The 13,549-nt window shown below is 41.0% G+C and overlaps 1 protein-coding gene across 5 annotated transcripts in view; it reads left to right on the plus strand.

The window, feature by feature from the left end:
• Positions 1 to 12,597, plus strand: part of SLC18A2 (solute carrier family 18 member A2) — a 31,638-nt gene extending 19,041 nt beyond the window's left edge. Inside the window, exons 9-16 of one of the 5 annotated variants that reach the window (XR_007507271.1) lie at positions 1,964 to 2,059; positions 5,528 to 5,606; positions 5,853 to 5,904; positions 6,361 to 6,424; positions 7,532 to 7,651; positions 8,214 to 8,347; positions 8,890 to 10,110; positions 10,988 to 11,077. Coding sequence is in view for 4 of the 5 variants with exons in the window: in XM_049810251.1 (XP_049666208.1) it covers positions 1,964 to 2,059; positions 5,528 to 5,606; positions 5,853 to 5,904; positions 6,361 to 6,424; positions 7,532 to 7,651; positions 8,214 to 8,347; positions 8,890 to 9,008; positions 10,988 to 11,018 (695 nt within the window). In the remaining variant the exon portion in view is untranslated. Of the gene's footprint in view, positions 1 to 1,963; positions 2,060 to 5,527; positions 5,607 to 5,852; positions 5,905 to 6,360; positions 6,425 to 7,531; positions 7,652 to 8,213; positions 8,348 to 8,889; positions 10,111 to 10,987 lie in introns of all 5 variants that reach the window. The other 4 variants (XM_049810251.1, XM_049810253.1, XM_049810252.1 and 1 more) reach the window with 4 other exon arrangements.
• Positions 12,598 to 13,549: the final 952 nt, after the last annotated feature.

The raw sequence follows: 13,549 nt of genomic DNA on the forward strand, positions 1-13,549 counted from the left end.
CCAGTGATGTCTATGGCACTCTGCCAAAAGCTGAGCGGGTTCCCAGCTGCGGAGATGGGATCCAGCTGGAAGGTTGCAATTTCACGCCTTCTGGCCAGCATAGGATGTTTAATCTAATTTTAAAGAAGAAACAATGTAGGATTTATGCCTTTGAGATATGGCCCTCTAAAGAGTGGTCAGCTCCATACAAGACAGAGGAAAAAAATATTTTATCTTCTTTTGGGGAAGCTTTGCTAAGGTAGCACAGTATTGGACTTTACCCTGAGTTTGCAGAATATCGGCTCAAGTTCTCGCTTTTCTTTTGGGGCACGTCCTCAAGATCTGAAGCACCTTTGTCACCACGTACCTGACTAATTTGGTAAGCTGTGGTGATGCTCCCTGACCTAATGAGAAATAGATGCAACACACATGTGCCTGTACACCTGTTTCTCGTTTCTTTGTGAAGTTTAAGAGTAGAATAAGACCTTTGCTATTGAAGTCATCTCTGTTAGAACGGCTCTGCACTTTTTGTGGCCTGAAATTTTTTCCAGCATCAAGGAAGCCGTTCGAGCATGGCTGATTTTGGCTCGGAAGAGGGCAGCCCTGAGGTGTTTAACTGAGGCTCCTTACCGACACTACACTAGTGGGAGTTTGCAGCGGAGTGGAAAGGTTAGCTTTAGATCTAACCTTTCGTCCGCAGGGTAGAGCAGTGCTGAACTGTTTCCCCTTGCCCTGGGAAGGGAGTGAGCCAGCTAGCCTGGAAGTTCAGTTTAGGAATTGTGAATACACAGTCTAATATATTCTGACAGGTTTGAGCAAAGAATGACATCAGTGCTCATTTTGTTTTGAAGTGTATGATAAGGAACTTGTTCCAGGAGAAATAAAATTTCTCTGACCTCAGACAAATTAAGCTCTTTTTTTTAAAAAAAAAAAAAAAGTAAAATTTGGATGGTAGATGACTGTAAGAGCCTAGAATATTTTCCTAAATTTCAGAGTTTATAAATATTAGGAAGAAAAGTGGGAACACAAGTTTGAGGCTGTCACTTCTAGTGACTTCCAAACTCCCTTAAAAGTCATTTTGCAAGGGATTAGCAGAGAGGACGCGTCCTATTGCCCTGCATTAGGCTCTGACTGCCTCGGGTTCTTTTCAGTAAGTGGGAAAGGCATCTTGAATCCAAAGAAATACCATGGGGTTTAATAATCCCTGCACTAAAGCTGAAGTGCGCTACTGAGGATAGATGCACTTGACACAAACCCACTGGAGTCTGGATCTGCGGGCAGTGGCATAGGGCAGAGCTGAGCCAGCGGGCAAGACTGAATCAGCATTTCCACTGCCTGTTAGCCTTTGCGTCTGGGTGACAAAAGGTTCAGAAATTCAAAAGAGATTTGGAAGCATTTGAAATTCATAGGGGTGGGCAAGCTCAGCCAGACCCATGCTGCGCTGCAAGGACTTACTGACTGCTCGCTCTAGGATCTCTACGCAAAATTCCCTTTTGTAGAGGATAGACATCTCTGTGGTTGTCTCACGGTATTTTTAGGATCGAGACCTCCACATCTTACTGTACTCATTCTCAGATGGTGGAGGCATAGGGTCAGAACCTGTGCCTCTTACGCAATAGGGCTCCGGTTTTGCCCCAGGAGACTAGGTAAAGACCAAAAGATTGTAGTTTTAGCTAATCATTTGTACAACAGTCGGACCTCATGAACTTTCTAAATGTCATCAAGCTCGCTGCAGACTTTCACATTATGAAAATAGCTTAACCTTTATTGTAGAATTTCTAGGAGAATAGAAATATAGAGAAAGTTAGTCTTCAGTGATTTTTACATTCTATTCTATTTAACATTAATCATTTGCTGCATGACAAATAGGACTCTAAAACGCAATGGTTTTTTGTAAAAGCATCCATTCTTTGCATGGCTTTTTGTTCACAGTCAAAAGAAATAATAACTACTTTTTTTTTTTTCCTCCTGTTCTTCCTCTAAGGATCAATCTGCTTTGCAAACATGGCAATTGCTATGCTTGAACCAGCATTACCGATCTGGATGATGGAGACCATGTGTTCAAAAAAATGGCAGCTTGGTAAAGTACAGCATACTATTTGCACCGCTATGTTTTGTCTAATGACCGTCTCAGTTCTGGTCCTGTTAATGATGGTCCCCTTACATGCTTCAGGGTAGTAATTTTTTTTCCTATCTTTAAATTGTTGGTGTTATACCTACACAGTTGCAAACATCGCTTTGTAAGAAAAATAGGTAGTGGATTGATGTTATTGCAACAGAGGCTCCGGTAAAGGGCAACACTCAACATTGCAAGGAGAAATAGATGGAGGCAGCCCCGGCGCTGTGCTTGTCCCGGCTCCTTCGGGAGCCCCAGCAGCACCTCTGGCAGTGGCTGCGAGATGCCTGTTGAGCCGCAGAGCCAGCCTAGCAGGGCAAAACCATTTGTTTGGATTCCCTTTGGGAAAGACCCCATCCTCGGTTCCTAGTTTGAATTGCCGGGAGCAGGCAGCCCCAGGAGGTGCACTACGTTTGGTGCAGAGCATGCTCACGGCAACACATACTCCTTCCAGGGTGGCTCCTGGTACCATGTGGAAGAAGGATGGACTTTACTTAAAATGCGGCCACCAAGGACATAAGGAACACTTTCCCTTGAATTTGATAATTTGACACTTTTCAGTGGTTACTTAGTCATCCCATTCAACAGCAAGCAACAGGAGAGCCCCAACTTGGACCATCTTATAACCTGTAACAGGGACACAGCCTCAGGAAACCAGTGTCCACAGGCAGACCGAGAACTTGTCCCGCGTATCAAGTCAGACGAAAGAGTAAAGTTGGGGCAGTTACTTTCTCTTTGAGGTGAGCAGAAGTGTGAGGGGGGAGAAAATGGACTAACTTCCAGTGTCAGGCTGTGTGCGGGAGGTTGATGCGAATTGTCTTGCGTGGGGGGTGCCTGGCCTTTGTGTGCTGGTCCTCTGTATCGATCTGACTGGTGTTTCCCTCTTCAGTAGTTTGTAGGAAAGAGTTACCGTTACAAACACCACATATACCTATCTGATAAAGTGAATGAAGTGTTCTGTGCTGTGACATTTTGCGAGGGTATCTTTTAATATCAATATATGGCGTTTGAAAGAAAAAGAAAAATCCTTCATGAAAACAATGTTCAGCTAGCATCCGACTAATATCCCTACTCTGTGTAAACGTAGGTGCTCCTACATTATACAGAATGCACAAAACTGAGTTCTAATTAATGTGGGGTGGCCCTTAATGTGCTCCTGTACTGTTGAACATGGTAATGACTGCTAGCCTGTAATATAGCAAAATTAACACACAAACTTAGATATTTTAAACCTCACAAAGAAAAAGAAAGATCACTTATCTACCTCTCTCGCTACAGTTTTGTATTACTGGTACAACGAAAATGAGATTTACAAATGTCTTCATCGACTAGAAGTTCCTAGAAGGAAAATATCCATTCTAAATTAAGACTAATTTTACCCCTTAATGATATAAGTAATTAACTCCATTACGCTTTGTCTGATTTGACAGCATTAATTAAAGTTTTTTAAGCCTCTGAAATTATATCTTGAACTGCAGGGTTTTAAGCAAATTATTATCTTATGCAATTTGGAGATCCAGCTGTTTGAAGCATGATCTGAAGAAGGCATAAAGAACCTTGATTTGATCAATTAATGTTACTGTGCATAAAGCTTATTTAGAAAATGATGGTTCTGCTTCAGTATACCACAGCTTACACACCAACCTGCAAGTCTTACTTAACGAGCCTTTGCAGTTTTGGGTTTTTTTGACAGTTGTCAACGTCTGCTATATGTGAGCATTTGGTATAAAATGCTAGCTCCAAGTAATACAAAAGTAGTTGCGGTTACACAGGTGAAAATATTTCCCTGGTATCACCATTGTAACCCACAGGGATTTTAATCACAGGATATTGCTGTGCTAAAAATTACTTCTTGATTTTTTTTTTATTTTTTTTTTTCTTATGAATATCAGAGAGATAGGAAGGAAGATGGATAGGCAGGAAATGAGAAAATCTATGTTGCCTTGGTGAAAGATGAGGAGCATATACACTTAAAAGAAATGGTTTGATTGTGCACTGTAATGTCACGGCTGCTGTCTAAATCTGTACTACCTGATTTAACAGTGACCAAACGGAAGGCTTGTCATGGCGTGCGCTATTTTGTCAGACTTACCCAGTTTTGTCAGGTTTCCCGGTTTAATTTTTCTTAAGAAAACGCAAAACTCAGCGGGAACAACAGAAAAATACAGTGTTATTACTTCCAAGGCACATGAACCATTCAAGACCATTGCCCAGGGATCCAGCATCAGGCACAGCCGCCCTGTTTCTTTGCCTCTCGGATATTTTTCATAAAATGCCTTCTCCTCAAGGGCAGTCCCTGCTCTCTCACACGCCTGCATCACCCTCCCTGGTGCTTTCCAGACAGCGGCAGCCAAGGCAGTAGCACATTCTAATATTTATTAACATTTCTTCTGCAAGGCAGTGGCTTCCTTTGACACTTCCCCTCCGGCTGGGTCCTGCCCTGTGACTTACCTGTAGGGAGAGGATGAATTCTCAAGTGCAGCCTGTAATTGGCTTTTAAACCAGAGATATTTCTGGCCACCGTGCAGCCAGCATCTACTCCAGCTACAGCCGCTGCTGTGGAAACCTCCAGACTAGAAAAAATTGCTGGTCCCTACAGTATGTTTTTCTAGGTGGACGTGGGGGAGATGGGAGGGTTTGGGTACCCTCCCATCAGGCTCTGAAGGAATGCTTGGGTGCCATTATCTGCAAGTCATTACATATAATTAGGGGTTTTTAAAATTTGAACCAGTAACTAATTTTTTAAAATTAAATTTCACTGGAAATATATTGGCTAAATAATTTCAAACCCGTGATTTTAAGGTTTCTTCACCTTTACATTATTGACATATACTTGGCTTTGGTCGCTGCTTGACCAAGGACCATATTGCAGCATTACAAACTCCCCTTAATGCAAAGCCTCACAGCATTCACGGGCTTGCAGGGGGACTGTGACTTGCAAAGCCGCAGGAGCAGTCCTGCTGCCCACTCCTCCAGGGAGGGATTCACCCACCCTGAGCGTCCTGGGCTTGCTGCATGTGCTGAGCATATGGTCCATAAGCCATGCAACCGCAAAAGAGTTGCCTGCCTTGACCTATCCCAAAGCTTATTGGAGTTAGAGATGAACTTTTTGCTCTTTGTTGTTCCATCCCCTCTCCCATACCAGTTCTTGCAGCTGATGCTGAAAATCTCTTTTCAAAGGCGTTGCATCACTCCTGCATTTCATAGATGATGTCCTTAGATTTCATGAGAAGGCTGCAACAAACCGGATATTTGATTTTTTTTATTTTTTTTATTATCATTATTTTTTGGGGGGGAGGGGAGGGGGGGTGCTATGCACAAAGAGTCTGTTAGATACCTTCAAATCAAAATTGCAGTGTCTGGAATTTATTAGTTTCTTCTAACACTTCACTAAAATCATTGCTGATAAAACATCTCATTCATATTTTTCAGGCGTCGCTTTTATTCCAGCTAGTATCTCTTATCTCATTGGGACTAATCTTTTTGGGATACTCGCACACAAAATGGGAAGGTATGCTTAATTTAAAAATACTAATAATCTTCCAGTTGGTTCATGTACCGTTTCCAGTGTTTCCTGGGGCAGTTTTTTGATGTTGGAAATTATTAAAGTTTGTTCTAAAGTAGCAAGATTGCTTTTTTTGAACATGTTGCTACTTCAGTTATGTGACTCGCACTTCATACGCGACTTTGAAATATTCAAGATCAGCTCTAACATCTCAGTAGCACCGATCCCTGAGTGACGTTTCTTCTTTGATAGGTGGCTTTGTGCTTTACTCGGGATGCTAATCGTGGGAATAAGTATTTTATGCGTAAGTAGAAGTTCGTGTATCTTTCAAACCACCTGAATGTTTGTGTCTTCATCTTCAGATATGTGTTTTCCCCATGAAATTTTGCTGAAGTTTCTGCTTTATAAATACGTTATTAAACAATGTGTAGTTAATAGGTTCTAGATCAGAGCTTTGAGTGCTTTCAAATTTCAATGCTTCAATTATTTTGAAAGAAGACTGGCTCTGAAAGGAGGAGGATGATCATCCCTTTTTTTTGAGCTGTCACTCAACAGTTTATTCTTGCTCGTAACAGTGTGTCAGTGGTTTAATGGCACAGTTGTCTGAAACAGTAGCCCAGAACAAGGATCAAACTCTAAGTTGCACATAAGTACCAAGCGTGCCATAACTACTCTGAGAATTTATCTTAGGAAAAAAACAACCTAACCTCATTAGCATGTGCAGGGTGACTTAATTAACTGTCTGAAATTTCCTTTGTAGGTACCATTTGCTAAAAACATTTATGGGCTCATAGCACCAAATTTTGGAGTTGGATTTGCCATTGGTAAGAAAATTACGACGACTTCCTACAGTCTGTTGGTTATTCAAAAATGATTTTATATGAAGTTACATGGAAAATTACTTTTGTTGTCATTCTGATCTGACCGTGGTGAAGCCTGAGCTGTGGCCCAAACTGGTAGGTAAAGGCAGAAGGCTTGAAGGACGGTGCACAGGCACTTTGAACCAGGGTGCTGTTAGACAAGCTGGATTCTAAAGTCTGTCCAGAATTGCTCCATTGACCTAAACAGATCTTTCAAACTGTCCACGAATTTATACCTTGTTTTCATAAATAAAGCAATGCGCTGCCCAAAACCCACGGTCTTTCCTGTTGTGGAAAAGAATTTATATAGACATTTTCATAGAAAAAAGAAAAAACAGGCTTAAATTTTTGTTCATCAAACAGGAGTTCCCAAGCCCATGCGCATGTACGCTTCTTCCAAGTAATATGTGTGAACTTTGCTTATGCTGGGCCACGCAGTCAGGCTGGAGTGGAGACCACGGCTTGGGTTTTAGCACTTGGCTGGTCAGCAAATGTTCTGGAGCATCTTCACACACAAGGGATGTGTGGTTAGGAAAGAAGTTACAGGCACAACTACAAATCCTCCGGTATCTCAGCAGTTTCATCAGCTGTCTTGTGCTGTTTCTTGCTAGCAATGAAAGCGTGGCTCAAAAGACGTGTTAAAACCACTGTAATAATTTTGGTTAACTGGAGGCTAATGCAATCTTTTAGGCCTACAGTAAGTGTAAGTTCATACAAAGTAACTTTCCCCTAAATGAAAGCTACTTGGCTGGTAATGTGAGATAGCCTTTGCACGGACAGTTGCTGGGAAGTGGTTGATATGCTCTGAGCTCGCATCTCTCTTGTTCTCTAACAAGGGTCACAGGTACATGTCTATGCGTGTCCTTACATGACTCGGACACAGTAAAGACCATAAAAAGCACAGATAATACAGTCTATTTTTACACAAATCTTCTGCTTATTGAAGAGTAAGCATCCTTTTAGTTGCTTTTGCATCCCTTTTTAGCACATAATTGACCAAGACATTAAAAGAAAAAAAAAAAAAAAAAAGGCAGTATTTTCCTGAAATATGTTTCCTTCCCTCACAACCAGGAATGGTGGACTCCTCCATGATGCCAATTATGGGCTACCTCGTAGATCTGCGTCATGTATCAGTCTATGGTAGCGTGTACGCAATAGCTGATGTTGCCTTTTGCATGGGCTTCGCCATAGGTAAGTCCAGCCTTTTCCTGCCTATAATGCACAGGTAAGAAAAAAGAATATGCTACGATGCCAGGCGTGAAGCCCAGTGACGTTCACAGGCTTTATGAGCAGGGGTTCGTATTTTCTGCAGGAAATCAAAGCAGAGGGAATTGTGTTTGGCATCTGCTCCCCTCCTCCGCCGTGATGCCGTGCTCGGCTTCATTAGCTGTAAGAGGCTTGAAGGTATCGGGCACTGAGCACAAATAGGATATCCCTAGGAAAGAGGCCTTGGAACGTTTAAAACTAATGCCACAGCTGTGCTCCTAATAGTCTGCGAGGGGAATAACTCCCCACTGACCCCCAGCCTCCTTGAGTGCACGATTCAGATGCTCCAGGAGCATCTCTAATTTCTTCAATGAATGTGGAGTACGGAGCCAGGAAAGGCTTATGTTATAATTACAAACATGTCTTTACATTCCTCAAATCAATTTGTAAAGCGGGAGTTTTGTATATAAAATTACTGTTGTTTAAAGTGACTGCTGCAAATTTTGTGTCCGAACGATCTTCAGAAAAGGGTTTTTATTTCTACAAGGTCCCTCTGCTGGTGGTGCCATTGCAAAAGCCATTGGATTTCCATGGCTCATGACAATTATAGGGATTGTGGACATCCTCTTCGCTCCCCTGTGCTTTTTCCTTCGAAGTCCACCTGCCAAAGAGGAGAAAATGGTAAGCATAACACAGCTTCTTTCTTTTGGGTTTGGTTATATTTCAGTGAAACAAATGATAACTTATTTCTGCATCTTTGCCTCCAATTTCCCCAAAAAGGGACCAGCCCAGTTTATTCCACCCTCATGCATCGTCTTTGGAATGAACTCCCCCTTCCTTTTATGTCCAAGATGTATAAAGAAAAGCTCTTTATTAGTTACATGTTACAAAGTCACAAATTTGATTATCACAAAACAGGGTGCAGCAGACATTAATCTGCAACAGCGTCCCCTATGGTGGAGTCAGTATAAAAGGCATTTGTGTTTTCCTTGAAGCACCAGAAATGTATTGACCAATTTTGTTTTATTCCTTTGTGTGCCTCAACCTGGTTTTTTTTTCCCCATGGTCCTCTACAGTATATTTTGCATCATGTTTTTTTTTCTTCTCCCTCCACACAGATCGCTTGCCCTTACAAATTCATAGCTTCTCTTATCCTATCTATACCAAAGGCCTTATCCTGACTCTTTTTTCAATGTAACTTTGCCAATGACTTCATTTTCTAGAGCAGTCAGTGCTCCCCAGCCACTGTGTGGTGTGTAAGAAGAACGATGCTTTGCCAAATCAGCATTTGCGCAATCCCCTGCAGCCCACAGTGTGTATCTAGGGACGAGCCTCGGAGCAGGTGAATGTCTTGTGATACATCCCTAAAATCAGGGGCTAAGAGACCTAAGTCCAAAGTGACACTGATTAACAGCCTTTAACAGACTTCTTCCCCATTGATGTTCACATTTGGTAAGTATATGTAAAAATCTAGTTTCCACAAGACCTGGAGTGAGGAGTTCTATTGATTCCAAGGATTCTGCCCCAGGACACTCACAAATGTGCCTGCAGGAAAGTTTCACTCCTTCACTCCTATTGCACACTGTTTGCTTAGCCTGTCACGCAAAAAAACCCAACCCCCAAACCAAAAAAAGATTCCTGCTTTGGTTGTAGTAGTCCTTTTTTCCTTCCTTTCTCCTCCTATACTGTTCTCCTTTCCTTTCCCATTTCTGTAGCTCAATTTGCCCTTTCATATAACAGCCTTTATCTGCTCCCCTACGCTGCTGTTGCAAGACTGGCTGTTCCTACGGATTTATACCAGATCAGGTTCAAAAGGCATCTTGCTGCAGGAGAGGATCCATTGCTTTGCTCACTAGGTTTCCTCTGCTCAGCAAGAAGATGGGAAGATCCCGAAGGAATTACAAGGCAGTGCAGTCAGTAAGCAGACCAATCCCTATTGTGATTCCAGGGCTGGGGAAATCTTGGAAAACAAGTACCAATCTCTGCTGCAACATGTGTCACCACTTAGGGGATGTAGGCCTAGCCCAGCCAGCGCTCCATCCTTGCTCATGCTGAACAAGGTTGTCTGGGGCCCAAAATGTAGTTGCTAGTTGTTTATTCGGGTGAAAAGAAAATGTAATTTTGCACTGCCGTGGTCTTACTACGCAGTACCACATCTCTGCAAGGTAAGGACAGAACCTGCTGCGTGTGCTGCTCGTGCTTTGTGCTGACATGAGCAGAACAGAAGGTGGAAAAATGAATCTTGCCAAAATAGGTTCATATGTGAGACCAGAGACCTTTTGTTTTGCACATATTTGGACTGCAGAATCCCAGAGACTCCAGTTAATCCCTTGTCATGACCTTTGCAGACTGCACTGATTTTTATTTTATTTTTTTTTTTTAATGTTGACTAAGGCAGAGGACCAGAAAGAAAGAAAAAACCCAAAAGCTGTTGTTTGCTAGAGGTATACACAGTTTATCGTGTGCTTCCCTGGTCACTGCCAGGGTTTTACCTGTAACACAGTAATCACTGCAGGGTCAGAATCTCTCCCCATGGCTTAAACACCTTCCACTGTCTGCCCCCCCCCCCCCATACCTTTAAATGCAAAGTGACTCCTATGCCCACAGTGGCTTGTGGCAGTGAACTGTTGTGCCATCTCTTTTGGGTTTGAAAAGAGTCAAAAGGAGGGTCCCTACTTTGTGCTCTTTGCGCAATTTACTAAAAAACAAGCAATTACATTCAACATGAAACACACTATGCAACCGCTCCAAGTACAGACTCCAAGTGCCCTAGGAAAAATTCATCCCAAAGCATGTAATATTGCAGCTGGCCTCCAACTATGATGATCACTTTTAGCTCGCTGTGGATGTCAGGTCTCAGTATTTGGACGACAACTCTCAGCAGAGAATGTTGTGCTGTTCTGGAGCTCCGCAGAAAGGGGTGGGAAAAGCAAAGCTAGTAAGGGAGACTCACCTTGAGCAGGAGGACTCTTCTTGCTTGTTCATCTGGCTTTTAATAGATGGAGATAAAATACAGGAGAGGTAAGTTACTGTAACTGGAGAGCAGGTAGAGGTATTTCAGTTTAAGCCTGTGGATTAAATACTGGTTCCAGCAAGGTAATAGAAATGTGCTGGTGATGTCTTGGGGGCCAAGATCCCACCTCACACAGACCTATGGGCTTCATTTACTCCAAATGAAATCAGTTTGGGTTCTACTTTCAGGGAGGAGAAGTGAATCCCCGAGTGGTGGATGTAGGCGGATGGCTGTGTCGTGGGGTCAGCCACGGACCTCACCTGGACACTAAGCAGAAGTGCTAATATTCATATTCCGTTTTCTTTTAGGCAATACTCATGGATCACAATTGTCCCGTGAAAACAAAAATGTACACCCAGAACAACATCCAGTCCTACCCCATAGGTGATGAAGAAGAATACGAAAGTGATGAATAACATGAAAAGCCATATAACATATTTTGGTGTACAAAATGCAGTGTTTCATGTGAAACATCTCATCCAGAAATAGGTTTTAGTTGTACTGTACGTTTAATAGTGAAATGGTCAAAAAAGCCAAAGGTATATTATCCATCGCCCATGGTTATAAAGCAGACTGCTAACTGCCTTATGGGGGGGGGGGGGGGGGGGGGGGAAGCTTTTATAGAGGATTTGTATAGTGCTAATCTTTATTTTGTGTATTTAATTTTATTGAATATTACACTATATTTTTTATTAAATGTGTAGTACAAATCTGTATAAACATGTCAGTTTTAACTATTTGTTTTTTAAAGTCAACTCATTGACATACAGTATTTCATATTTTGTTTGGAGTTACGAGTTACTGTCAAGAGCTTGGGTCTTTCTTACCTAACTGGAAGGGGAAAAAAAAAAAAAAAAAGCAAAGGCAAAGCTCAAAGAAAACCTATCCAATTTGCCTCCTTTTAAACTGTACCAGTGTAAGTACATTGAGAGGAGCTGAAGGCTGGAATTCAGAGTGTGGACATCGTTACCACTTTTTTGATCAATGTTAGGTCATAAAATAAAAGGCACAACTTCTTTGCCAATTTAAAAAAATGAGCTCTCATTGAGTCACTCATGGAATGCTGGGGAAAATAGTGTTTTAAACAGATGAGTGTATTGCTGTTAGTCAGTACTATTTAATGAAGTTTTAATTAGTTATATCAAGCTCCTGAAACACACAACACTGGGTAAACATGTAGGTATGAACGTGCACCGTTTCTTTCCCTTAAAGGGAATAAGGATGGCATGAAGATACTTTTTATATTTCTATCTTTTGAACCTTTTATTTTTAACATAACTTTATTTTAGATGCATCTTAAATGACTTGGTTAAGAAAAGCTGCAGTATCACAGTATTTAGTCTTAGCATGTACTGAAAGTTAAGCTGATAACTTAAGCAGTTCAAACAAAAAAACTTTTACATGCATTTGCATACACAGCTAGAAGTTCAATATACATTTATTTTTTAAAAATGAGCTAAAATATCACCTTTGCTAAAAATAATGAAAAAAATGACCAGTTTGTTGCCACTATCTCTTAACATTTGGGGACAGAGTCTAACACAGGTAAAGGACTGTATGAGGCAGTTCCTATCTGCACTGAGAAAAATCAGACTTTGAAAGAAAGCATTTTAAACCAATCCCGACATCCTTATCAACTGTGTTGTATCTTTTCATTTGTAAAATTAAAATCTTTGTGCCTTCTTTCATGTAATTGCAAATGTTTTATGTACTGCAGCATAGATACTATGTTTACATATAGTTTTGTAAAGCGTATATACTATGGTCAGAAAATATAAAAAATAGTGGATCAAACTTCAAGTATTGCTTTGTCAATAATTATACATTCAGATCATGTTAAAATAAAGTTATCTGAAAGAAGTACATGATCTATTGTAATAAAGTAAAAATAATAAAAAAAAAGTCATTCCCCTCGTGATTTGCCTTCTGCATTGTGTTTTACTGTATACTAGGGGCATGGGGAAAAAGCCAACAAGTATTTCGGGGTGTGGGAAAGCACTCCTCATTTCTGGTCCGTTTGTAACTCAGGACAAACATTTTCACTCCAGGTTACAAATAGATGCAACTTCTTTAAGTAACTGCGATAGCTTCTACAATCATTCTGTCACGTGGCTGCTGGTCTGAGATTTAACCTTTTGGGAAATCGATAAGGCCAAAATGTGCAGTACCAGGGGACATCCCTGTATGTTCTTTAAATAAGGGTGAGGATTCTGAGAAAACATCGTAAGAGGCTTAAATGGTGCGGAAGGCCAAGCAATACGTCCTATGGTTGATTTGAAAAATCCACTTACCGATTTTTGTAGTGGTGTATTTTCAATTGCATTCTTTTGAGTATGTAACAGATGGAAATCCTTCCTTCAAAGCTGACAGGTGTTTGGAGAGAGACATTAATACAGCATAAACCAAGATTCCGTCATGTGTTGACTACTTCACTGCCATTGAATAAGTAACAGTTGTGCGGGTTGACGGTTATTTACATTAAGTTCAGATTTTAATGTTGTACATCATTTGGATACTTGAAACTTTGCCCCCGTATAAGTTATTTTACTTAGCTTCACTGAACTCTTTTGATCAACATCAAATTGCTAATCCAATTAAATTTGAAACTAATATACCAATGTTAGAATTCTAAATTATCACAGGACATGTTCACTTATTTGCCAGCTAGAGTAACCAATGTATTGCTTAAATTCACAAGCATAAAAGTAAGGCAAACATAGCAACTGACTTTTTTTTTTTTTTAAAAGCATAGAATGGCTTACTTCATGACTTGGTTTTGTACTTGCAAGCACATCAAAATTAAGGAAGAGCTCTCATTAATCTGCAATGCAGAACGAGTACGAGAAGGAGGCCCAAGGCCAGATTATTTG

The sequence above is a fragment of the Accipiter gentilis genome, chromosome 9 (genome assembly GCF_929443795.1).
Source record: "Accipiter gentilis chromosome 9, bAccGen1.1, whole genome shotgun sequence".
In the NCBI taxonomy this organism is placed as follows: domain Eukaryota; kingdom Metazoa; phylum Chordata; class Aves; order Accipitriformes; family Accipitridae; genus Astur; species Astur gentilis.